This window comes from Vigna angularis, chromosome 4 (assembly GCF_016808095.1).
Source record: "Vigna angularis cultivar LongXiaoDou No.4 chromosome 4, ASM1680809v1, whole genome shotgun sequence".
Taxonomy (NCBI): Eukaryota; Viridiplantae; Streptophyta; class Magnoliopsida; order Fabales; family Fabaceae; genus Vigna; species Vigna angularis.
The window spans coordinates 30,538,315-30,563,319 of record NC_068973.1 but is presented as its reverse complement, the minus strand read 5'-3'; the positions used below and the strand labels follow the sequence as shown (position 1 = coordinate 30,563,319).

Genomic DNA, 25,005 nt, shown 5'->3' with positions numbered 1-25,005 from the left:
CCAGGAACACACACAGATATTCGTGTCCGAACATCCCACCCACAGAAAAAGGTACATAAATCCTCCAGTTTTCAAACCAAAATTTAATACATTCCAAGGGTTTTCACTGTACTGATGTCAAAACAGCTAATTTATCTAATCTTTCAATCCTAATGGTGTCGCCTAAAATAGTAATATGACTGAAGTAAGATTTAAAACCGACTACATGTCCTACGATGAATAATTACTTCACATAAATTAAGATCCTCATAATCCCATTCTCAACGGTGAACAATGCTACGGAAATCAAACAAGCCAAGTAATAGTATGTAAAAGCAATTTCACCCAGTGGACCGGATTCGGAAGTAGGCTATGTGGCAGCAGCTACCAGTGCAGATCTAGCACGTGTAAAAGAAGCAATGACCGATCCAAGCTGAAGCTTATCATTGCACCCAAAACTTAATCTGTACCTGAAAGAGATGAAACTTCATTCCCGTTATCATAAAAGCTAATATAATTCCAAAAACACCAGAAGGAAGATACAAGCTCATTTTCCTTTGATCCATTATTCTTAATTGAAACTTTCATATTACATTTGTATCGAACCATAATGCAATGATGTCAGCTCTAGTATGATCAATCAGATAAACAAAATTCCTGGGTATAGCCAATTTTTAGGTGACCACAATCACTGGAAAGTGAGGAGGATATTGCAAAAATACTGAGAGGAAATAGAATAAAATGGGTATGGAGAGGGCGGGGGTCAGGGATAGAAGGAGCGATATCTCTATTAAAAGCATTGAATTTCAGCCAATAAATGAGACTGCAGAAAAAAAAAATGTATAAGTAGTGCTCCTCTTTCCATAAATTATTAGAGATCCATAATATATTGATCTACTGCCATCTAACAAGAACCAAGCAGCACGAAGATGAAGCATTTTGGATTGATCATCAACCAGGGAAACCAATAACTTAGATGTAAAAAATAGGCATAGGGGGTACAAATACTAGAAGCTCTTTTTATTTTCTTCAATTCTAAGATGTACGTAAATATAATAAGACTACAAGCAACACAATTTTTACTATTTAACACACCTCACATATAAAGTCTGGACAGGGTAAATCTGCTTAGGTTATGTTAATATTATAAGTCTGATATCCAAGTTCCCACGATATGGAAAAAAAGAGGTAGAAAAATTATGATCTTTTATCCACGTTAAATTTAGCCTAATTTTTTTTTTCTCCTTTCATTACTATGCTTGTAATTGGAGTTGGAAATGGTAACACTTTACAAAAATAAACCAATTCCTTTTCGCAAAATGTCGGTCTATAGACTGACTTGTTACCCATTATAGGGGTTTTAAAACATAGCTTATCCTGGCCTAAATCCTATTAAGGCTTTTCAAATAGTTGTACATGCATTTTTTACAATGTTAGAGAACTATTTAATGTAACTAACATCTGTTCATTAGGCAAGGCACAAGGAGAATAGCATGTTGGTAGAGAAGAAATACATACTCTATGTCTGCCAAATCATTCATCAATTGTACTCGAACAGCTGAAGGCATCTTAATCTTAAAAACAAACCTGTAACAATAATAAAGTGAAAATACTATGGAAAAGATGTTGCCAGGATGTTGGACAGTCAGTATGGTGCATAAGACTCACATGATCACTTCTCTGATAATATCAACCAGGGCCAACCCTTTCCTGGTCTTCATTTCATCTATTCCTGTTTAAAATTATCACCAAACAAAAAATCATAAATGGCTTACAAATATTAAACACAATAATAAAGGGTAACAAGTCACTCAGTACTTTTAAAGCTATCTGCAAATTGTTCGTTTAGAAGCCAGTAAGATATTTGCTCAATATCTTTGGGCAATGGATTTCCAGTGCAAAGGTAAACAACTTCTTCAGTTATCTGGTGAGTAGCCATATGTGTTGACTGCACAAATATTAAAAACAGAATGTCATTTTCAATTCATTGTTAAAAAAAAACTAAAGATATAACAACTCATAACACTAATCATAAACTGGTACTTGTCGTTGACACTTAGATACAAGATGAATGAAGGAAAATCATGTGAGCAAAATTTAAGAATGCTAACCACCATTTGGATCTAAAAAAGAAAATGAGAATAATAATTGAGAAAATTACTTTTCTATATACACATTCAGTACAGTCCCTATTACATTATATGTTTCCTTCCTTTTCTTTCCACACTACAAGTTCATAAATAAGCAAAACATCTATCACATCCAAAGAAATTACATACTATATTAGTTTCCTCAGCTATGATAGGAAAATCTCATAACATCCGGTACAAGCCATGCTTTACCAAAAAAGGAATTATCATTTTCATAAATTTAGTTGACACTGGCAGAAACACAAATTACATGGTAACACATGCACAAATAATCAGTACATCGCATGTACATACATATTTGTGGAAAATTATAGACTAACGGGATCGGTTAAGCACATATTTACATGGCACTTATATGCCAAGAATTCCACAACAAAAGCTATTTATCTTATAAAGGGATTGACAGAAAGGTACCAAAACAAATCAAGAAACTTACATGTGGTTTTTATTGACTTGATTAAAAGAAGTAACGTATGATGTGATAATTACTAGTGTGAAAACTTATATAGGCGAGACAAACTTCTCTATAAGGATGATTTTATACCAAACCTCAATCTCAGGGCTTTGCTCATGTAACCTAGTATCTGACGTGCTACTCCACCAAGGACATGCAAAAAGATTATCCCCAAATGCATTTCTTTTGCAGATAATATGGTTCTAATTGAGGAATCAAGTGATGAGGTTAGTTCTAAGCCTATACTTTGGAATCAAAGTGCTTTTTCTTGAATAAGGAAGGGCAAGATAACATACATTACTAAATATATTGCAATTTTAGCAAGAAATAAGAACACGATTTTATGGCAAAGTTAGGAGGTCTCATGCCCCAAATGTCCACAAAGTTTAAGTATTTGGGATCAGTATTAAAAATCGGTAAGAAATTTAATGAATACATGTTAGGATATAGGGTGGTAAGGGTATAATGGGTAATGGGTTTAGGATAGAAGGAGGAGGAATTATATAAACAGTACTCTATTATGTTGTCAGGGGGGATTATTGAAGATTATTTTGTAAATCTGGACATTGGCCAGAAGAGGGGGATTAGGCCTCCGTTAGGGTTAAGAGGGGGATTAGGCCTACATTAACACTATCAGTGTACTTTGTTCTCAATATCAATATAGAAATCCATTCTTTCATTGTTCTTTCTATCTTCTGAGTGTGTTCTAGTTAGGTTTCCAACCCAGGAACCTAACAATACACCACAAATATTATCAGAAAATGAACTTCAAATCAAACTCAATCTCATAAAACCATCTTGAAAAGTGAAGCTCGATTCCACTTACATATTATAATTTGGTCATATTTATAGTCAATGTGGAATTACAACATACCTACTCACCAAGGATTGAACATTGTGAACATCGGAATAGATATTTATGGATGACCTAATAACGGTTGAGAAAATAAATCCAACAAACTTGCCAGAATAGGCTCTGATACCATTTTAGAAAGTGAATTTTTAACTTATCATCACAAAATTGGCTTACAGGTAAGGTTTGCACTCATTTATATACTATAATTCAACCATACATTTAGTCAGAGTGAGATTTACAATGCATGATAAAGGTTGGGTGGTTAAAATGCATAATAGCATCAAGTTACTTGTGGCAATAAAATACCTACCAAGCTCAAAGGAGAGTTTTATCTTACAACTGTATAACCACTCTATTGTAATAAATATTGGGCTTTAAAGAGACAAAGAAGAAAAGTAAGTAACAAAATGAGAATGTTGACATAGATGTGTTGCAACATGAGAATGTACATGATACAAAAATTATTGCATGTAATACAAGGAGATATTGTGAGATGCTTATCAAGGAGAAGTCAAAGTTTTGGGTAGGAAGACTTAAATATACACAGAATGTCACTAATATTAAGAAATAGTCTTTAAGCCAAACTCAATCTTACAAAAGCGACTTATAAGGTAAGGTTTCCACTCATTTTATATTATAAATTGGCTTTATATCTAATCAATATGGGACTTCCAACACAGTCCGAGACATATAATCTCGAGTGTGGAACTAGACATTAACGAGTGGACAGATAGCGGCCTGGTAGCGAGTGAAACAATAGATCCAACAAACAACAAAATTCATTAGGATAGATGGTTGATATCATGTTACAAAGTGGCATTTATGTCTAACCCAACCTTGCAAAACCGGTTTGTAAGATAAGGTTTGCACCCACTTATATATTGTAAATTGATTTTATCTCTAGTCGATGTGAAACTTCCAACAACTAGTAACAATAGTTTCTTTTATCAGCACTAGTACAAGAGTAGATTCCAGTGTCTAGTCTTGTGAAAAGGCATAGAGGGTGGTAAAAAGTGGACTTTAAGCCTAACTCAATCCCACAAAACCGACTTATAAGGTGAGATTTGCACTCACTTTATATACTATAAATTGGGTTTATCTCTAGTCGATGTGAAACTTCCAACACCCCCCCTCCTCACACCGAGGTATATACATCTCGAGCGTGAGACTAGACATTAATGGATGGTACAATAGTGGCCTGATAGTAGGTGGAACAACATGTCTAACAAACAATAAATATCGTTAGGATAGGCTCTAACCTAGCTCTAATACCATGTTAAGAAGTGGACTTTAAGTCTAACTCAACCCCACAAAACCGACTTGTAAGGTGAGGTTTGCACCCACTTTATATACTATAAATTGACCTTATCTCTAGTCGATGTGAGACTTCCAACAGAGGAAAACCAACAAACACTGAGAAAAATTATCGAAAGGGATACCGTAGAAAAAATACCCTTGAACATTTTATTTTTGACCTAGCCCAATGGTGTTGTGTAATATAGTACTGATCTCACCTAATGCAGTAAGGCTATTGTTGTTGTAATGTATATTGCTAGATATTAAAGTTGGAAATTTTCAAGCAAGAATCCACACTTCAAGAGTTTTAATTTTCAGATCATGTTGCATGAGTAGACATTATCTAAGCTAACATGCCAAAATTAATACTTTGCCAACACTTCACCATTTACGGCCCTAACCTCCCCCTTCTCTTTTTTGCTATATAATTCCATGTCAGCATTCATGAATATAAGTGTGTACTTCTACATGCATCTCAATATGTACAACACTGAAAGCAGTTGAAGGGAAGAACGGAAACTGTATAAACTCATTTTAAAAATGGAGTTTGATTCTATGTAATCTATACAATTAATCCTTAACTTGAACAAGAATAAACATCAAAATAAAAGGACTAGCTGAGCTAGATTTGTATGTAAAAAAATTGAAGGCTATTTACCTGAAGAATATTTAAAGCCTTTCTCATATCACCATTGCTAAGCCGAACAAGGGCTGCTAAGCCATCGTCTTCAACATCAAGCCTAGTCAAATTACAAAATGCCAAACATCATATTTTAAGTTATTAAGTCAAAAATTGAATCACAAAATTACAAAATGTTCATAATTAAACAATATATATAATGAACCAATAACAAGGGCACATATGTGAGATGCATTAGAGGAGATTAGCATGTACAACCATGTTTCAGAAAAATTAGCACCTTATAATTCCGTTTACTGCATTTACAGCTTAATTTTTCTTACAAAAACTTACCCACAACCACCTAAACAACTTAAAAATCTAAATTGAAACATAGTTTGTGTTAAACAATTTGACCATGCTAACTAACTAAAAAAATTGAAGTGATTCAAGAATCCGAACCCTTGCAGTTGAACTGTACAAACAGTTACAGAGAGATGCACACACAAGTAAGGTCTCATTAAGTTTAAAACAGTAGGACTTGTATGTGCTCTTTATTTCTCTTTGACCGTCCGTATGATCCAATTATCAGCACTCTCTAGAGTGTATAATTTTACTTTTGATGGAGTATTTCATTATATACAAATGAATCTAAGCATCAAAACTAACGTTAACACGCACAATACAACCACCATTTTTTTATGACATAAAAGTTCAAGCTAAATTTCACTATGTATTGCATTTAGGATTACAAATTTCTGTTTGGAACATTCAGACCTTTTACCTAAAAAACTGAAGAAAAAAAAAGATACAATTGTCTTAGAGAAGAAACTGTTTCAAATAGGGTAATCACTAACAGTCAAATAAAAACATATTACAATAACCTTCTATAATGAACTGAATGCAAATGGATGTATAGAAGGGGTAGCGAATTTTGTCCCCTCCCAGCCCCTTCCCTCTAAACAAACTGATATTCAAAAGAAGCTGAGTTTTACTTAGCACATGAAATACTATCAATCACCCGCTTTCAGAAGATAAATTATTGAACAATATTAAAATATGAATAAAATAAATTCAATTCCCAAGATAAGCAATGAAATCTTCATCTGCCTCATTAATGATCATTACCTTGGCACTCACATGCACAAGTGTCCCACTATATTCGAGAATATAATTATATAATTCAACAGAAAATTTTATAAAAATATTCCAGATGATGTGAGAAGATAAAAAGAAGAGTTCATAACTCCAGCTACTACAGGCAGACTAGATAATGTAGAACAGGAAGCATACCCTTCAGCCTTAATAACGTGTTTCAGTCTTTCAGTGACATGGACAGCGTCAAGAGGGGCAAATCGAAATCGAGTGCATCTAGATTGAAGTGCAGGAATAATCTTGTTTACATGATTACAGATAAGAGCAAACCTGGTGCTTTTTGTATATTTCTCAATCACTGCATGAAAAGGAGATAAGGACACTATAACTCATGAAACCACTTGATGCTGCAATAGAGTATAAAAATTAGCACACACCTCTACGTAATGCAAATTGGGCATCCTTTGTCATGGCATCTGCTTCATCCAACAATACGAGCTTTACAGAAGACTTAACACTGAACAGAGAGTTTTAAATAGTAAGTTAAGGCAGACTTGCAGCTTCGATACAATTCCAGAACAATAAGCAAAAAAAAATGTTCAACTCTGGTTACACTTTTTTGTCCATCATTCTAGCTTCCAAATCAAATGTCACATCAGCATATGCAAGCAAAAGAAAAAAAGGAAAGAAAATAAAACACAGTAGCAAAGGTCTTTGAAACATCAGAACCATTACAACTGAAAATTAAAATGAACAAAAAATAATTATATAAATGTCCTTGAATTGCCTATAATGTTTTATGTGGTAATATATGCATCGGGAATAGAAACTTTATGCAATATAACAACCCTAGTTATCCCCCACTAAGTGAAGGATTTTAGCAGCACCTTGCAGAATAGAAAATAATAATGAGAAGAATGCGAGCAATTTTAGCACCTAAACTACGAATTTTAGAGAAATAAATATGCAGGAGATATAGGACCGGACAACCAACTAAAACAAAGGAGAACACCAGAACCTCTGAATTGACCAATAGACTAGTATAGGAAGTAGAAGTACGCAATGCAGAACACTGAAAATGAGTAACAAGGAACAGGAAACACGGGGAGCATTATCAAAACATAAATTCTGAAGCTTTCTAACCCGAAGTTAAACTACAGTGAACTATATTTCTAACTAAAGCTGCAAAATCAAAAAGAATATCAACTCGAAAAGCAAAAGAATATCAATTCGACTGCCAACATGAAATCAGACAAACCAACAGCAAAAACTACAGAAAACAATTTTTGTAGTCATAAGGCACCAAACAAATGTATATAATAAGTGTACATGTACGAGATAAAGGACAGAGAAGACAACCCAAATGATAAGCTCTGAGTGCTAGCAAAATCTTGAATCTGCTGTCTCACGACCTCAATTCCTCTGTCATCTGATGCATTGAGCTCCAAAATCATATTTTGGAAGCGTGGACCATATAGTTTGCGTGCCACAGCGAGAATGGTTGATGTTTTACCCGTTCCAGGAGGGCCATACAATAAAAGATGCGGCAATCTGTTCTCTGTAGTCAGCCTATCAACTACACAGCAAATTATCAAACAAAGAACAATGAGCAATTGATCCAAGAAAATATATTATAAGATGTACAATTACATGTTTTTTTTAATTTCCTAATTTTCACTAAACCAAAATAAAAAAGATAAAAACAATAGATGTCGTTCCCTCGCTAACCAAGTTGTACAATCCAACTACTACAATTCCACCACTTCCATATTCCTAAAACCCTAACACGAGGACAAGTAGGGAAAAAACTCAAATCAAAATAAGAAAATTAACCTAAACTGCAACAGTGAAAATTCCAATATTGAGCTTCTGACGAACAGCTTGAATCATAAACCCTAGAGATAAAAAAGGTAGAGAGAGAGAGAGAGAGTCTTACTGGTATCAACAATGTCACGGTGAGCGGCGACGTCGTCGAGAGACTGAGGGCGGTATTTTTCAACCCACGGAATGGCCTTGCCGAGGGCAGTAAGGTCTGCGGCAAGTATGTCATTTTCCCCGGCGGAGTTTGTCTGGTCATCGCTATCGCTGTCGATTTCCATGAGATGGGTCGTCATTGATAGGTCACCCCTCTTACACTCTGCCTCCCAAGTAACAATACTGAGTGCTGCTTTATGGCGCCAAATACATATTCATTCATACCAGGGGATTAGGTATTTTTTTCTTTTCTTACTTTTAATTTTAAAATATTATATTGGTATTCTATTGAAGTAATATAAAAAATTAAAACAACCTTTGAGAAATAATAAATTAATAATGTACATTTTAAACAATTCACAATCTCGATGATTTAAGCTAAAAATAAAGTTTTTTTATTTTTTATCTAAAATTCAATTAGATATCTAATTTTTATTTAGTTTTGTAGTTTTTAAAGATGCTATTGTTTTTATCTAGCTTAATAGATATATTAAACAATACTGTTTAGTAAGACTCTTCGGTCTTTTTAGTATGAAGCACACAAACTTATATTTATTGAGACACTGAATTAATAAAAAAAAATTCAAGATCTTGTTCCAAAATTAAAAATAATCACTGTTTTTAAAGAACCTAAAAATATAATCTAGCAAAGAAAGAAAGTACATGCATAGTAATTTAGGGGGCGAGTTTGGCAATTTGAAAGTTCCTTTATCGGGCCCAATTAAGGCGACCAAAATTCCCCCCAATTTCCCTCTGCATCATCATCTTCTTCTTCTTCCGGCTTTGTACTTCTCCGTTCTGAGTCATGCTTCCGGGTATTTCTAGCCAACGCACCCACACTTACCACTCCCAATCTCTCTCTCGTCTGCTCAAAAGAAACCACTCTCACTTCCGGCCAGGAGATACCAAAACGATGTCGTTGCGGTCGAAACTATCAACCAAGCTCCTCAACATAAGCATATCATCGCTGTGCAAAGCGAAGCAAATATCCAAAGCCGAATCCGTAATAACCGACGGCATAAGAATCGGTGTGCTCCCTGACGCGGTCACATACAACATCCTAATTGATGCCTACTGTCGTTTCGCCTCAATCGATGTCGCATACTCCGTCCTTGCGCGAATGCGCGAAGCAGGGATTGCCCCCGACGTCGTTTCGTACAATTCGTTAATCTCCGGCGCCGTCAGAAAGTCTATGCTCTTCAAGTCCCTCGACCTGTTCGAGGAAATGCTGGCGCGTGGCGTAACCCCCGACGCGTGGAGCCACAACATCCATATGCACAGTCTGTTCAAGCTCGGAAAGCCCTACGAGGCCAATCGCGTTTTCAAAGAAACCGTTCTCCGCGGCGAGGTTCACGCCACCACTTACAACGTCATGATCAACGGTCTCTGCAAGAACGGTTACGTCTCCCACGCATTGAGCCTATTCAGGAACTTACAGAGGCACGGTTTCGTGCCGCAGGTTTTGACCTACAACGCGCTTATCAACGGGCTCTGCAAGGCCAAGCGGTTGAAGGACGCGCAGATGGTGCTCAAGGAGTTTGGGGAATCCGGTTACGAACGGAACGCGATTACCTACACCACCGTCATGCAGTGCAGCTTCCGGTGCGGTTTTTTCGAGCAAGGGTTAGAGATTTTGTCGGAAATGAGAAATTTAGGGTTCACGTTTGACGGATTCGCATACTGCACGGTGATTGCGGCGATGATCAAGACTGGCCGGACGCGCGAGGCGGAGGAGATAATTGATATCATGGTGAGTACCGGCATCCGGCCAGATCTCGTGTCATATAACACTTTGATTAGCCTTTATTGCAGGCAGGGGAGGTTGGAGGATGCATTAAAGTTGTTGGATGAGATTGAGGAGGAGGGGTTGGAGTGTGATCAGTACACGCATACTATTATTGTTGATGGATTGTGTAAGGCTGGTAATTTAGATCGTGCTTGGAGGTACTTGAATTATATGAGTACATTAGGGTTTGGATATAATTTGGTTGCGTTTAATTGTATGCTTGATGGCTTGGGGAAGGCTGGGCATATTGATGATGCTGTGAAGTTGTTTGAGGGGATGGAGGTGAAGGATTCGTTTACTTATACTATATTGGTGCACAATCTTTGCAGGGCCAGGAGGTTCCTTTGGGCCTCGAAGGTGCTGATTTCGTGTTTGAAAGGTGGATACCAGGTGTTGAGGGCCACTCAGCGGGCGGTTCTTGTTGGCCTCCACGATATTGGGTTTACCAATGAAGCGAGGAAGCTTCGGTCGAGGATCAGATTGGCAAGGCTTATGTCTTGATTGTGTGTGGTGATTATTTTGGAGGAACCTATGTTAGAGTGAAGTCAGTCAGGCAACAAAAGAACGGTACTCTGTCATGTGGGTCGCACATTTGATGATCAGCATAACTGTTGTTCAAAAGGAGTCTGTTAACCTTGTACTGCAAGAAATTTAGTATGTTATTGCTTAGGTAGGTTAACTGGTATATTTTTTCCAGTTGTTGCTAGATAACTGCCTCTTATTGTACTTGCTGAGCAATGTTGACTTACGAAGTTCTTCTGAACCAGAATTTGGGTTATTAGCCACACTTGATCGGTGATTCAGATAACTAACGATACAAAGGGGAAACCATTGACTGGGCAACTGTGGATCCATCTCCCAATTTGTTGGAAGGGTCCAAAGCCTTTCAAATCTGACATGATGTCACTGGCAATTTAAGCCACCGGTACTCAGCTTCACAAATTCAAAGAATTCGTTGCTGCAAGTACACGACAGAAGCTTATATAATTGTCACTGCGAGCACCTTTCAACGCTATGTATGTATGTAGGGCTGGGCTGGGCTGGGCTGGTGAGAACTGTATCTTTATATTTCTAAGTTTCTTCCGTCCTTTTCCCGAGATTTCTCATTTCCAGTTTGTCCCAAAGGATAGCTCCAATGAAAACCCCACGCAGGCTCAACCCCCTTCTGCTTGCAAACTGACCAGTGGCCAGTTTCGATTGGGAAGCGCCCTGCACGGTGTACCGCATTGTGTTGAGTGTAACAACGGGGTTGCTTGGTGCTTGTAATCCTAGGATTGGGGCTAGGATCATTGCTTTGGTTTGTGGTCCTTGCACTGAAGGACCTGGTTCGGTAAATGAATTTATGTTCTTCGTTATCCTGCTTTCAAATTGCTTTCAAATGGGGTCATTGGTGATAATAAATTTCATTACAAATGAGGTCGAAGGAATTTATGTTTTTTGTGAGGGATTATGAAGTGTGCTTATTTTCATCTTCTTCTGTTTGATAGACGTTATTGTTTTGAAATTTGAATCTATAGGTTGGAGTAGCAGAAATCAAAGTTGCAGTTGAAAAAACTGGTGGCCTTGTTGTCCTGTCTGAAATTTGAGGATGGGGAGCAATCTCTTGGTCTTTGTTTCAAGTGGGTCTTCATTTCAATCTTTTGTTCAATACTTCAATTTTAAATTCAATTCACCCCGAGGAAGTTATTTATTTTGGACTGTTTATATTCTCATCAACATTAATTTTGTATAAACTTATTGATCCCCTGTCTCACCATTTCAGTATGAATCATAGTTGATGTCGGGAATTTTTTGTTGGGAGATTTTGAATTGCAATGCTTTTACTTTTTTATTCTGTAGCATAAAATCTATATGTAATGGTGTTTTAGTACCTACTGGTCAAGGGGTTATTTATTATTTTATTAGAAACTTTTGACATTATTCCAACATTTGTTGATCCTAGAGGAACTTGTTGAAATCCCTTAATTATGTGGCTTAGTTTGGTATCTCTATTATGAACTGTACTAAAGAAGAGAACTATAATTTTTCTATAGCTGTACTAAAGTAGGAATTTATTTGATCATATAGTTGATTATGCAATGAGTCATTACCCGTCGGCATGATCGAAGAACAGTTTGAGTTTGGAGAGATTTCTAAAAGATTTGGAGTTTGGGACCATAAATCGGATTGAAACCATTACTATCACGCCCTAATTCTTCTAGTAAGTCTCAAAATACCTAAGCTAGATAACTTAATATAATGGAGATTTCAGTTTTCACTTATATTAGTTGACAAAGCGTCATTGCTTTCTTCAATTAGTCATTCAGATATTATTTTAAATTTAAGGATTAAGTAGTATATTGTTGCAAAGATTATGACAGTATACAGTGACAAAACAGGTGGCTAGTATAATCTTTCAAATCCAACACAGGATATTGCTGAGTTAAATAAATCTGAACCACGCTTCAAACAAATGGTGGGTCAAAATGAAGAAGAAACGAGATGAGGTGTTTGGTGGCCTTAAAGTGAAAGGAGAGATAGTGAGATATCAGAACCATTACTGAGGCCTCAGTTCCCTGTGTTTGATTCAAGGTTGTTCATGCCACCAAGGTACTTTTCTTCTTCTCATTCTACTTATATTTTCTTTCTAAGATTTTGATTCATCAAAACTCTCACACTAGATACTTTTGGAATTGATCCTTTATCTCCTTGTATTGAGACATCGTCAACTAAGAATAGTAAATGTCAGTCAGATGTGTGTGCCATTAGAAGAGGATTGGTAATATGCAACCTGCTCACTTTGGAAATCATTACTGTCTTGGTTAAAACAGCAAAGGTTTGTGTGCCAAGTTTAGCTTCTCAAATGAACTTGATAAGAAGAAAAGGTGAAGTTTGTTGTTAATAGACCCTTTTCTAAATTGCATAAAAAAAACATTGACATGGCACATGATGCTCTGCTAAGGATATTCTCACTGTGAACTGTGACTACTCCTGTTATCTGCATTCCACATTGGTTTCTTATTTATTTCCTTATTCCATATTGGAGTTGTTTCTGTTTTACAAATGTGTCTTCTCTTGTTAGAAGTAAATGGAAATGAACTTGCAGATTTGCATAGTGTGAAATGATAAAGGCTAAACTTCTAGAATTCATTGATGGAGAAGAATTTTAACTTCTTTCTAAGATTTTTATCATCAATATGATTGAAAGTAAAACTTGAATCTTTGTTCATTTATGGTTTCCAGTGTATGGTGATTACTGTTACAACTTTTGTTATGAGTTCATCTTGAATCCTATAACTCCATGCTGCAACAACTCTTTGGGTTTTCATTCTATTCAAGCATTGATCTGGTCTATTATGATTTTGTAAGATACAAGAACAATGACAAATGTATTGCATTGATACTGATTAAGTAATTAGTATAAAATAGAATGAATGAAAATCCACAAGGCAAGACAAAATGGTGGATGTCAAATTATAGAATATCACAACAAACTTTCATCAATCATTATAAATCCCAAGGCTTCAAAAGACCACAATGTTAACAATCACAAATAAAAATATTATCATTTATTATTACTATTATTATTATTATTATTATTATATATCTTTTATCTATTAATTTTTTTTTTCACTTTTTAATTTCTAAACTGTAAGTCTTTAACTATGTAAGAAACTTTCAACTTAAAATATATGTTTGGAAATGCAACGTAGTAACGAGAAATTTATAAAATTTAGTTAGGCTAAAATCTTTATTATTATGCCATAGTTTTTATCATCGTGAAAGTAACAAATAATTCGATTAAAAGATAATTTTTTTTATATTGCTATAATAATTATAATTAGAAAGAATTTGGTCCAAGTTTAATTTAAAATTAGTACAATTAACACTTCAATTCAAAATTAGTGAACTATTTTTTTAGTTTAGTTCGGACAAATTAATTCTTAGTTCAATGCAATTAGCAATACACTTCAGTTTTGATTTGCCCACGCATATATGTATGATATGAGTCTATGATCTCTGTCCCTCTCCATCTCTCCTACTCTTTAATGAAAGGGATAGAAGAATCTGTGTCTACTATTTGACATGCTGTCCTTTTCCAGAAACATGGTAATGTCTGCTTCAGGATTCCAGACGGCTTTGAAATAGGATAGGATTGGAGTTGAGAAATATTGAATTCAAATAAAATATTAAATATAAGGAAATCTTGTCTTTTATTTCTGACTTTAGTTTGATTGTAATGCATTTTCTTTTGCTCTTAACAGACATCTCTTTATAAGGTAAGATATTGTGACAATGAGAAACATCAGATTGGATGACTATCTGCATATTTTGATAGACTTTCCAAGTCATAAATCAGTCCAATGTGATTTTTTGTTGTTGATACTGGTGAAATGAATACAAACAAAATAATGTCTAAGGATATTCATAAATGGTAAACTCTAATATATATTGTAAAAAATGGTCGGAAAAAAATTATTTAACAAATGAATATAAAATACTATTAAGTTGAATGAATTGAATTTTTAAATTCTAATACAATCCAATGTATAACTAAAACTTGTCATACATAAATTTATTTGTGAAATTAAAGTGTAATGTATTTTTATATATTAATATATATTTAAGATACAACACTACTTTGTAAGTTTTTAGGAAATTAGGTTCCACTAATTTAAAATCTTAGAATTGCTATTTTCTTACAATTCGTCAAATAAATTGCGAATGAAAACAAGTAATTTTTATAAAAAAATTTAAAATACTTTTTTTATAAAGTATGTTGATTGGATAAGAAATAAGATTGAAAATTTGTAATTTTACGAGAATAAATAGAATGTTTGAAATTATAGAATTTTAAAATTTAATTAAAATGTAATAATAATTTGAAAATCTTTATATATATATATATAGGTGAAGAGTACAACAATGATGAACTGCCTATTGGACAGTGATAAGGGTGATAGTCATTGTGGGCATAAATTTCCAAAGTTTAAACCTTAAGATATGAACAAGAACTTCAAGTTTAGATTGGGAATGAAATTTTGTTCTTTGAAGGAATTTATGCAGACACTTATGAAGCATTCTATTTTAAACAGTAAAGAAGTGTAATTTGTTGAGAATGATTGCGTAAGAGTGAGGGTTGTTTGTAAAAACAAATGTTGGTGTGTCATTTTAGACAACAAAGTTGGAGACACTCACATTTCGAGTTAAGAAACTGGTTGATAGTTATATATGTGATAAGGTGTTTGGGAAAAAAAAGGCTAATAAAGATTGGGTGGCACAAGTTTTAATGGACAAGTTAGTAGATATGGAAAAGATGACAATGAACGAAATCATTAATGAGGTGAAGAAGACATAACATAGAGATTACACCTTGGAGGACTTCTAAAGCAAAGCAAATAACCATGGAATGTATGATGGGGCACGAACAATGAAAATATAGTCTTCTTTATGATTATTTGGATTAACAAGAGTGAGAGCTGAAATACTTAAGATTAAGGTGAATCAACCTCAACCTACTTTACAACCAAGGATTGGTAGTTTTTACATGTGTCTAAAAGGTTGTGAGAAAGGGTTCTTGACTGGTTGCATACTACATTGATGTTGATGGTTGTCACCTAAAGACCACTTACATTAAAAATTTCATATTACATGTATACTATCACATACTAACTCCTTTTATATTGTATGTAGGGACTTTTGACAATGTTTGATGAAATTTTGGAGGGGTAAAACATAGGTTCTGTCTCATACACCTATCTAATAATTATAAGAAAAAATTTGGTGGAGGAACAGTCACAAGAAACCTTATGGTGGTCACTACAAAGGCAACATACTTCTAGGGATGGGAAACAAAAATGGATGAGTTGAAGAAAATAAATTTTGAACTTATAGTTGGTTAATTTGCAATTCCTTGGAAATCATGGTGCAAACACGCATTTAGATGTTATCCAAGGTGTGATGTGCAAATGAATAATTTGTGTGAATCATTTAATAGTTCAATTTTATTAGCTAGGAATTAGATAGTTGTATGGATTAGGGATGCTTAGTTTGAAGTAACTTAGGGGTTAGCATGCAATTTTTTTTTGTTAATCTAAATGACCATAGTTGCAATGTTATTTTTGGGACTCGGTGAGTATATCTTATAGACATTCTATTGATGAAATTCATTATAGGTTAGAACAACAAGTGGATTATGTTCACACATTTTACAAGAGAGAGGCATGTGAGACTTGTTATGGACCACAAATTAGCTCAATTAATGGGCAACGACTTTGACCCAAAACAAATTCTCTAGAAACACTCTCCCCATATATAGAACACGTGTAGGAAGGCCAAAGAAATTAAAAAGAAGTGAAGTTGATAAACATGTTAGCCAATCAAAATTGTCAAACCAAAATATTGTCACGAGATGTAACAAATGACACTAATATGGACACAAGATCAGAAGAAGCTGTATGGAGAATATTTTAGATCAATTGAAGGGATTCAAACCTTAGTATTTCAAAATTTAGTCATCTTAAACATCACAAAAACTCATTCTAAGGAATTGAACCCACACCTAATTCAAACAATACTCACTTCTTAACTGTCATGTTATAATTGATTCATATTAAGATATTTACTTGTATATAAAACATACGTTTTTTTTTAATGAAGGTTCATGCAACGCATTTATGAGAGCTTAATGGTGCGGTTAAAACCTGATGCAACAATTTTTCCTACCATTTATTGGTAAGGCTCATCAAAGCGGCTCACAAGAACCCGTGCTCTGTCTCATATTTTTAATCAAATGCCCTAGTAACAGGGATGAAGAAAATAAATTGCATTAAACTAAATTGTTAAAAATTATTGTAAATTAAAAAGTAGTTTGTCTTAACTTAACTGAATTAATTTTTATTCTATCAAACTATCTACACTTAGTTCTAAAAGACGTTGAAAAAAAAGAGAAAAATTAGCATCCAATGGTCAAATTTCATCGACTTAACTAAATTCGGCTGAATTTTCGTCGAGAGTGGTCGAATTAAATTTAGATGAATTTTTGTTAGGTCGATTCAGTCAAATTCTTCCATCTTGGTTGACTTGACTAAATTTTGATCAGGGTAGACTCAAATGAATTCAATCGGGATGGACTCGATCAAATTCAACTAAATTGAACTCAGTTGAATTCGGTCAAGGCTGTCTCATCCAAATTTGAACAAATTCTAGTCGTAGCCAACTTAGTCGAATTCAGACAAATTTTGGCATCGAATTCAGACATATTTAAGCTCAGGTTGATTTGGTCAATTTTAACTAAATTTAACCAAATTTTGATCGTGGCCAAATTAAACCAAATTTCAATTGTGGTCCAGCTTGGTTTATCTGAATCTTCATTCAGGGTCGACTTGTCGTGACCTTTAACTCAGGTTGACCATTCTCAATCTTCAACCTATATATTATGTGCTATTATGTATTTTTATCAACGAAGTAGTTTTAAGTTAATGAACAGCTGCAACTTTAAAGATTCAATTTTTTGAAATTAAATTATAAAATGGTTCGGTTCAATACTTTCAAATATAATATAATATATTTATCTTATTTAATTTTGTCTGTTCCTATCTAGTAATTATAGGAATAAAAATCATGACTTATGCTGATTTCTTCAACCTCAACGCACACGCAGATCTAGTTTTCTCATAAAAACTATAAAAAAAATTCATTTTTCATAAAAGGATAATTCATCAAAGAGTTATATGAAAGAGGAAAATATTTATAATTTATTTTGAATTAAAAATACAAAATCTCAAAAATATATGAACCGATCCAAAATAAGATAAAGGTAAACTTGAAATAGGAAACAAGAAAAACCTTCCACGTCGCAACACCTCTTTTCAATGTGCTTATAAGGTTTGAAATTCTCACACTCCAAAACTTTAAGAGTGTAGAGCATATTGATGTAGAAGAGAACATTTTTTATAACCCAAAAAGACAGATCATATGTGATATTTATAGAACTCTGTCTAGAAAACGTGATACCAAAATTTTCATACAACTATTTTGATAATGGTTTAAAGAATGAACCACATATGCGTTAACTATTACGTGTTACATTATACGCATATTCCCGTGGATAAAATTTACTTTAAAAAACATCTTTATGATATAATGACATTAATATGTGTATATTTTGTTTAACTTAGGAGGTAAACACGTTGACTTTTTACCCACCTTTTAGAAAAGAAAAAAAAATCTACCTTGTGAAGTATATATGAAAACGGGAATGAAGTTCAAATGTCACTGTATATTGACAAATTTATAAATTCTCTTTCGTTTTCAACTTTGCAAATTTCAAATAAGAGACTACTTTTTAAAGGTTATTACCATTAATTGGTAATCAATCATTAGTTAGTAATTACACATAGCAGGTTTCAACTATTTATAACCAAAGCCAACCACCGCGACCGAAAGAAAAACCACAATATTAAGTAGTTTTTATTTTTATTTTCACCTTATTTTTATCTCTTTTTCTCTCGTATAATGAAATTATAGTTTATAAGGCATATATAGAAATAAACTTGAGGATAATGTTTAAAACAATTTATTTGTCAATTTTAAAAATTTGAGTGAGAAAATGACAATTTTAAGATTTCAAGTACAATAAAATCGATGTAATGACTACATTTTTTTAAACCTAATTTACTAAAAATAACAAATTCGTATTCAAATTTTATAAACATATTATATAAAAATATGAGACAGGTTTATTTCCCAGATAAGGTTTAACTCAGAGCGTAGTATATCAGATTGAAAATTCCATTCAATCAGATTATTATATTTTCCATTTTGATTTGTTTAATTTTGTTTTTCGACTCATTGTTTACAGTTTATGTTAGATTCGGCCACTGTATTTCTTATACATACCTTTGAATGCATACATTTTGTAAATGCGTATTGTATCTTACAGCAAACAGAATTCTAGTTTGGACAAGAAAAATATAGTAACATGTTAAAAATGAAAATATGTATAGATTATGTTGTGCCATATGTATGGGATTGTATATCCTATCCCAACCATTTTGTATTCTGAAATTCCTTGCCTAACAACTCATTCACAATCTATGACATAATATGCAGGGCACCTGTTTGCTAATATTTCGTAATGAGAAAGTCCTGTTGACAGTCTCAGCTAAAGAAAAAATCACAAGAGACAGATTTATGACTTGGAAGGTCCATCACACTTGGCAGAGGCCCATCCAATCTGCTGTTTCTCGTTATCATAAATCACAATCTTATCTTGTAAAGATATATCTGTTAAGAGCAAGAGAAAAGGTATTACAATCAAACTAAAAAGAGAAAGAAAAACAAGATTTTGCTTATACTTCATTTTTTTATGGTGTTTCATATGCTAACCTCCAATTATGTTGATATTTCCCAGTCCTATTTCAGTGCCGTCTAGAATCCCCAAGCAGACATTGCCATGTTTCTAGAAAAGAGTAGGCATGTTAGCCACATGATTTCTTTTGTTGCTTTCATTAAGGAGAAAGAGAAATGTAAGTCATGATAGTCTTAAAAGGTGCTCACAGTGACAATTAGATAAGCTTCTGGTGGTACTTGCAGCAGCGAATTCTTTGCTTTTGTGAAGCTGAGTACCAGTGTCTTAAAATTTCCAGTGACATCATGTAAAGATTTGAAAGCCTTTGGACCCTTCCAACAAATTGGGAGAGATGAATCAGCAGTTGCTCTAGTCAATGGCTTCCCCTTTATATCATTAGTTATCTGAATCACAGATTAAGGATTACTAATTGAATAACAGGTGATGATTATTAATTTAGCATGATAAGCCCGGCAATACATTAAGGCTCTTTTGGTTCCATATCTCACCAGATCAACAAGAGCTTTATGAGCTCTGGAATTGAAGTATGTGTAGGAGCTCCCACTATCGAAGATAAGTTCTAGACCTTTCACAGAAGTAGGTTTTCCATCGAAAAGCAGGTCTGCTGGACCTGTTTTATAGTGTTGTCTGAAACAAAATGACGGTGTGTAAGTTCTCATGACTAGTAGGATCTCACAAGAAAACAGATAAATGTAGTTTAACACTTACAATGAGGAACTTTGCAATATGGGTGTCCAAATAACTCCAGATTGGGGAATGAATTGATCTCCAAAGAATAAAAATCCTCCTCCTCTTCCACTTAAGCAGTGGCCTACAACATTACGAATTAGGCCAAGAGAATGAAGCTGGGATACAATGCTTGTTTTGCCATATCCAAGGCCAAGAACACCTGCTGTGGAAGGTGGGGGATTATGACCAGGATGCGTTTGATCATATCCACACCTATTGAATAAAACAATTCTCAAGGCTTACAAATATCTCAGCATTATGAATGAACAATTTCAAATTAGTTAGCCAGCAACTGCGAAATTGATTGAAAGAAAACACTCACCCGAAGCCCAGAATAGGGCGTGCTAAAGATCCATTTGTAAATTTAACTGGAATATAATCTCGGACTAACACACCCAGAGATGATCCATTGTCTGCATAATCAACCTCATAGTCACATTGCTCATTTGCTACAGCACAGGGAAGTGCTGATTGGATTCCAGTACACAAGGGATCCACACATTTCACAACGTTGCCGCGAGGTTTGTAAAGTCGATTCAGAGGCTGAAAAATCAGCAATTAAGGAAATGAATATCATCCTTCATTTCAATATGTCTGGTTAGTAATTAGTATAAAAGTAGTTGAGAACGTTCTCCACTCAAGTGAAACTTACTATAGTGCACCCTTTACATGGTGCATCACACTGAAGCCAAGTGAGCTCACTTCCTGTGTCAATGTCTAGATCATAAAGCTTAGGGGGATTGCCAATGGCAAGGCTCACCGTGTAATACCTGCATACAAAGACTTCATTCATTCACTTTTACAAAACCAAGAATCATCTTGTCTTTACTTTTTGCCATTGCTAAAAACAATTTTCAGAAGAAAAAAAATTACACAAAGGGGTCTGTCAAACTACTCCTCTGTGTAGGATCACTCGATGAAAATCGGATTCATTCGATATAAACACAGATGGTTCTAAAACTTCCTAAGAAATTACAAGGATTAGTCAGAGTCAATTGGTTGGGCGGAGCATTCAAAGATATAATAAAGGGTAAGAATTAGTATACATGAAAAAAAGCGACGAAACAACTACAAGTTGAAAACTATCCAAAAAAATCGAAAGCCAGAAAAGAAAACCTTGAAAATATTGGAGAATAAGAAAGAATGAGAGAGTTGGTATATGACTTTTAGAAGAAGTTTGTTGAACAAGTCAGAGGATGCAAAATGTAATTACTGTAGAGTAAGATAACAGAACATACCCAATTGGATAAACATTTCCTTTAATCTGAAAAGCGAAAGAGGAAGCAAGGGAATGAACAGAGGTTGAGGGTGTTGGCTTCTTGGAGTTGAGAATCTGATCGGTGTCTGAGAAAGAGGTTGAGAAAATGGAAGAAAGAAGCAAAAAGAGTAAAATTCCCCTGCTTTTCACATCCATGTTCAAAGGACTGTAAACTCGAAATCAGAATTGAGAATTTGATGAGAAGATGAAGATGAAATTGAAGGAGAGAGAGAAATAACTCTCCTCTAATGTTAGTACTAAACCGCGTCTGCGGGCTCATGTGCAGAGAGAGACTAAGAGGGAGAGAAAACACGCACAATGGAATCTCTCGTTTACGTCATTACTATGACTTTTAACGTTGTTATAAAATTTTTGTCTATGTTTGAAATAAAATAACTATTGAGCCTTATAAAAATTTCGAGTAATTATATAAAAAATTAAAACCAACTTCTGATTAGCAATATATTTGCTTAAATATTTTTTAAAAAGTTTTTGTGATTAGGTAAAGGTTGTGAAAAGTTTATTAAATAAAAAAGTTGGCATACTCGATAATAGAAAATATGTTAAAATATAGTATTAATATTATTATAAGAAAATTTAACGATTTTCATCATTAACAAGTAAATAAACTGACATAAAGTTAGATAAATCATAAATATATAACCGATCAAAAGTGTAAATCATAAATATATAGACACGTTAAATATTTAAAATGAAAATTTTATTGCATATTTAATTCAAATAACAATGTTATGTAAAATTACTTGTGTCCTTCCGTGAAAACACCTAGCAATTTTCATCACTTTTAGCATTATATCTTTGGGTTCTATTTCTATTATTATGTTTTAATTTAGAAAGAATAAGTATTTTAAATGATAAATTATAATCAAATAATGCTTTGTTATACATGCATCTACAATAAATCATGGAGTAATTTTACTAAAACCCATTTTATACATTCATATGGAATAAATCATGCAGTCGTTTTACTAAAAAGCAAATGACTATTATCATAACCTAAATTAATGATGGTAATGACGATCATATTTTAATAGTAAGTGATGATATAAAAATTATGAGAAAACGTTATTTAACATTTTTTTTAAAAATGAAAAGTAATTTGTTATTTTACATTAAATACATTATCGCTTTATATTAACGTTAACAAGAAAACAAGTGAATGATATATAAATTTCACTTGATTAATATAAAAAAATACTCAATTAAAAAATTTAAAAATGTAAATATTTGATAAAAAAAATCAATTGAAAATGATTAAATTTAATGAAAATTTAAAAGTTAACTAAATCTATTTTAATTTAGTTAATTAATTTGTAAATGAATTTTCACTGGTGGTGTGGTCAATATAAAAAATAGTCAAGATTCACATAAGAGATAAGAGAATTGTTGCCTAACATAAATTTCAGGGGAAAAAAGCGATCACATTTTTGTAAGAACAACTCTATCTTCTTCTTTTTTGTCATTAATTTTGTGGATAAATATCTGAAATGTATTAATTAAATAATGAGACAAAAGGTGCAAATTATACGGTATTTTTAATAAAACTACAAGTTATTACACAAATTATATTTTTGTTCTTGAATCACTATGTGGTGTTCCAACTGAAAAATAGAAATACAGAAATATCTACAAAAGGAACGTAATTTTAACGACCAGGAACCACCCTCTCCCTTCAAGCTTTTTTACTATATTTTGAGCATCATTAACAACTAGGAAAAAAGATTGAGAAAAGTAAGACTTTTATTATCAATTAATAAATATTAAATTTTAAGTTTTTTTTTCTTATAAATGTGTACACTTTTAACTGCGTTTTTATTAAATTCTATTTGATATTTAAATGTTTAAAATTGTTATATTTTTTACTTGAACTTGTAAAGTTTAATTCTTTTCTTAACTAGGTGATAACTGTTATTTTATTATGTTGTTTTACATGTTTGTATCAACTTGTTAAACAGATGTCAAGAGGTTAATATAAAATAAAAATGATATTATGTTAATGAAAAATAACAGTGACTTTTATTATTTTTATTAAAATCGTGTTGGATAATAAGAAGGTTGCTAATGATTGTATGAGAATGTTTCCTTGATCACGGTGGTTGATGATATAAAGTTATTAAAAATTTCTTTATCCCATACAGTTTTAAGAAAATAATAAAAATTATTTATCATTTTAAATTTTAGATTAACTATAATGTTATTTTTATATTGACTACAAAGTTTATTTCTTAAAATAAGATAACGAGAGATAAGGCAACAATTATCACTCAAGTTAAAGAACAAATTAAACAAGTATTTAATTAAATAATATCTTTTTTTAAAATATTTAATAAACAAAAAAATTAATAAAAATTAATTAAAAATATTAAAATTAACGAGAAATTAAAAATAATTTAAAATATTTAACATGATTTTAGAAAATAAACAAAAAATAATATTTAATTACTAGAGAAAATAACAAAGATAAAAAAATGGAAAACTATTGATCAAAATAAATCGATAAAGAAAAGAAAGTACTGCAAACCGAAGTCTGCTAATTGATTCTTGAATGATAATATACGAACAACATATTTTTTTTTACTTCACAACTATTCTACATTAGTAAAAGAATATTTAATTTTAAAATGTAAAATACATTATGAATCAAGTAGAAAAAATAAAATATTAATATTTGATTAGGTATTGAATAGGTGTACGAAGATTAAAAAACACATGTTTATCATTTTCCTTCACTTTAAATAATGACGATTATCAAATAACCGTCTTGGAAAGGAATGACAAATTTGTAAAAACAATATGATTGTATGAGATAATATGATATATTCCAATATTAAATATATATAATAATTTATTTTTATATGTATTAATTTTAATTTTATTTTTCTTTGAAATTTTTAATAATGAATAATCATTAAATTCAAAAGCATTAGCTTATGATTAAAAAATATAAATTTTCTTTTTAGATATAAAATTTAGAGTAGTTGAAAGTTAGAGTTAGTTTATTGTTTTTACGTCTATTTTTATTAACATTGTTTGGAAGATTACACAAATACCTTTAAACTGTTATACCATTTGAACTGTTTGAAATAACTATTTGTGTAAAAAATTCTACCAGTGGTAAAACAAAATTATAAATAATATATATAAAATAACATTCATAAAAAAGGTTGTTACCAAAACTGTTTTGCCACTTTGTAACATTATTTAAACCGTGGTCATATCTCATTTCATTACTTTTTTTTTTAATTTTTAAATTTAGATGGACTTAAAACGATGGTTGTAACCATCCTTATAAGTTTTATCTAATTTTTTATTTATTTTTCATTAATTCGTTTTTTAACGACGGTGTGGATACGTCGTCGTGTTTGGAAGTTTAACGACAACTTAACATTACAATTTCAATAACAGTTCGAAAGTTATAGTAAAAAGATTTTTTAAC

General features: G+C 32.7%; 3 protein-coding genes across 15 annotated transcripts; 1 reads left to right on the top strand and 2 right to left on the bottom strand.

Moving 5' to 3' along the window:
• Positions 1–52: 52 nt before the first annotated feature.
• Positions 53–8,645, bottom strand: LOC108330811 (replication factor C subunit 3). The gene is made up of 9 exons (XM_017565372.2): positions 8,386–8,645; positions 7,809–8,025; positions 6,887–6,966; positions 6,648–6,807; positions 5,394–5,475; positions 1,798–1,927; positions 1,648–1,711; positions 1,498–1,566; positions 53–449 (listed from the first exon to the last, which is right to left on the bottom strand). Exons 1-9 carry the CDS (start codon positions 8,561–8,563, stop codon positions 350–352), a joined length of 1,080 nt encoding a protein of 359 aa, XP_017420861.1. The 5' UTR covers positions 8,564–8,645; the 3' UTR covers positions 53–349.
• Positions 8,646–9,092: 447 nt separating this feature from the next.
• LOC108331973 (putative pentatricopeptide repeat-containing protein At4g17915) lies at positions 9,093–16,999 on the top strand. Of its 13 annotated transcripts, none has more exons than XM_017567029.2 (6): positions 9,093–10,367; positions 10,539–10,879; positions 10,977–11,539; positions 11,727–11,828; positions 12,277–12,409; positions 12,588–13,228. In XM_017567029.2, exons 1-2 carry the CDS (start codon positions 9,229–9,231, stop codon positions 10,708–10,710), a joined length of 1,311 nt encoding a protein of 436 aa, XP_017422518.1. In that variant the 5' UTR covers positions 9,093–9,228; the 3' UTR covers positions 10,711–10,879; positions 10,977–11,539; positions 11,727–11,828; positions 12,277–12,409; positions 12,588–13,228. The 13 variants fall into 13 exon arrangements, with proteins under 13 accessions (XP_017422518.1, XP_052731669.1, XP_017422513.1 ...); XM_052875709.1 differs by adding an exon at positions 16,849–16,999 and having other exon boundaries at positions 9,096–10,879; positions 12,588–12,798; XM_017567024.2 differs by adding an exon at positions 15,883–16,341 and having other exon boundaries at positions 9,096–10,879; positions 12,588–12,798.
• A 2,175-nt stretch (positions 17,000–19,174) lies between these two features.
• LOC108330713 (aspartic proteinase Asp1) lies at positions 19,175–21,879 on the bottom strand. The gene is made up of 8 exons (XM_017565223.2): positions 21,529–21,879; positions 20,943–21,060; positions 20,613–20,833; positions 20,270–20,503; positions 20,050–20,188; positions 19,750–19,944; positions 19,579–19,651; positions 19,175–19,476 (listed from the first exon to the last, which is right to left on the bottom strand). Exons 1-8 carry the CDS (start codon positions 21,702–21,704, stop codon positions 19,382–19,384), a joined length of 1,251 nt encoding a protein of 416 aa, XP_017420712.1. The 5' UTR covers positions 21,705–21,879; the 3' UTR covers positions 19,175–19,381.
• Positions 21,880–25,005: the final 3,126 nt, after the last annotated feature.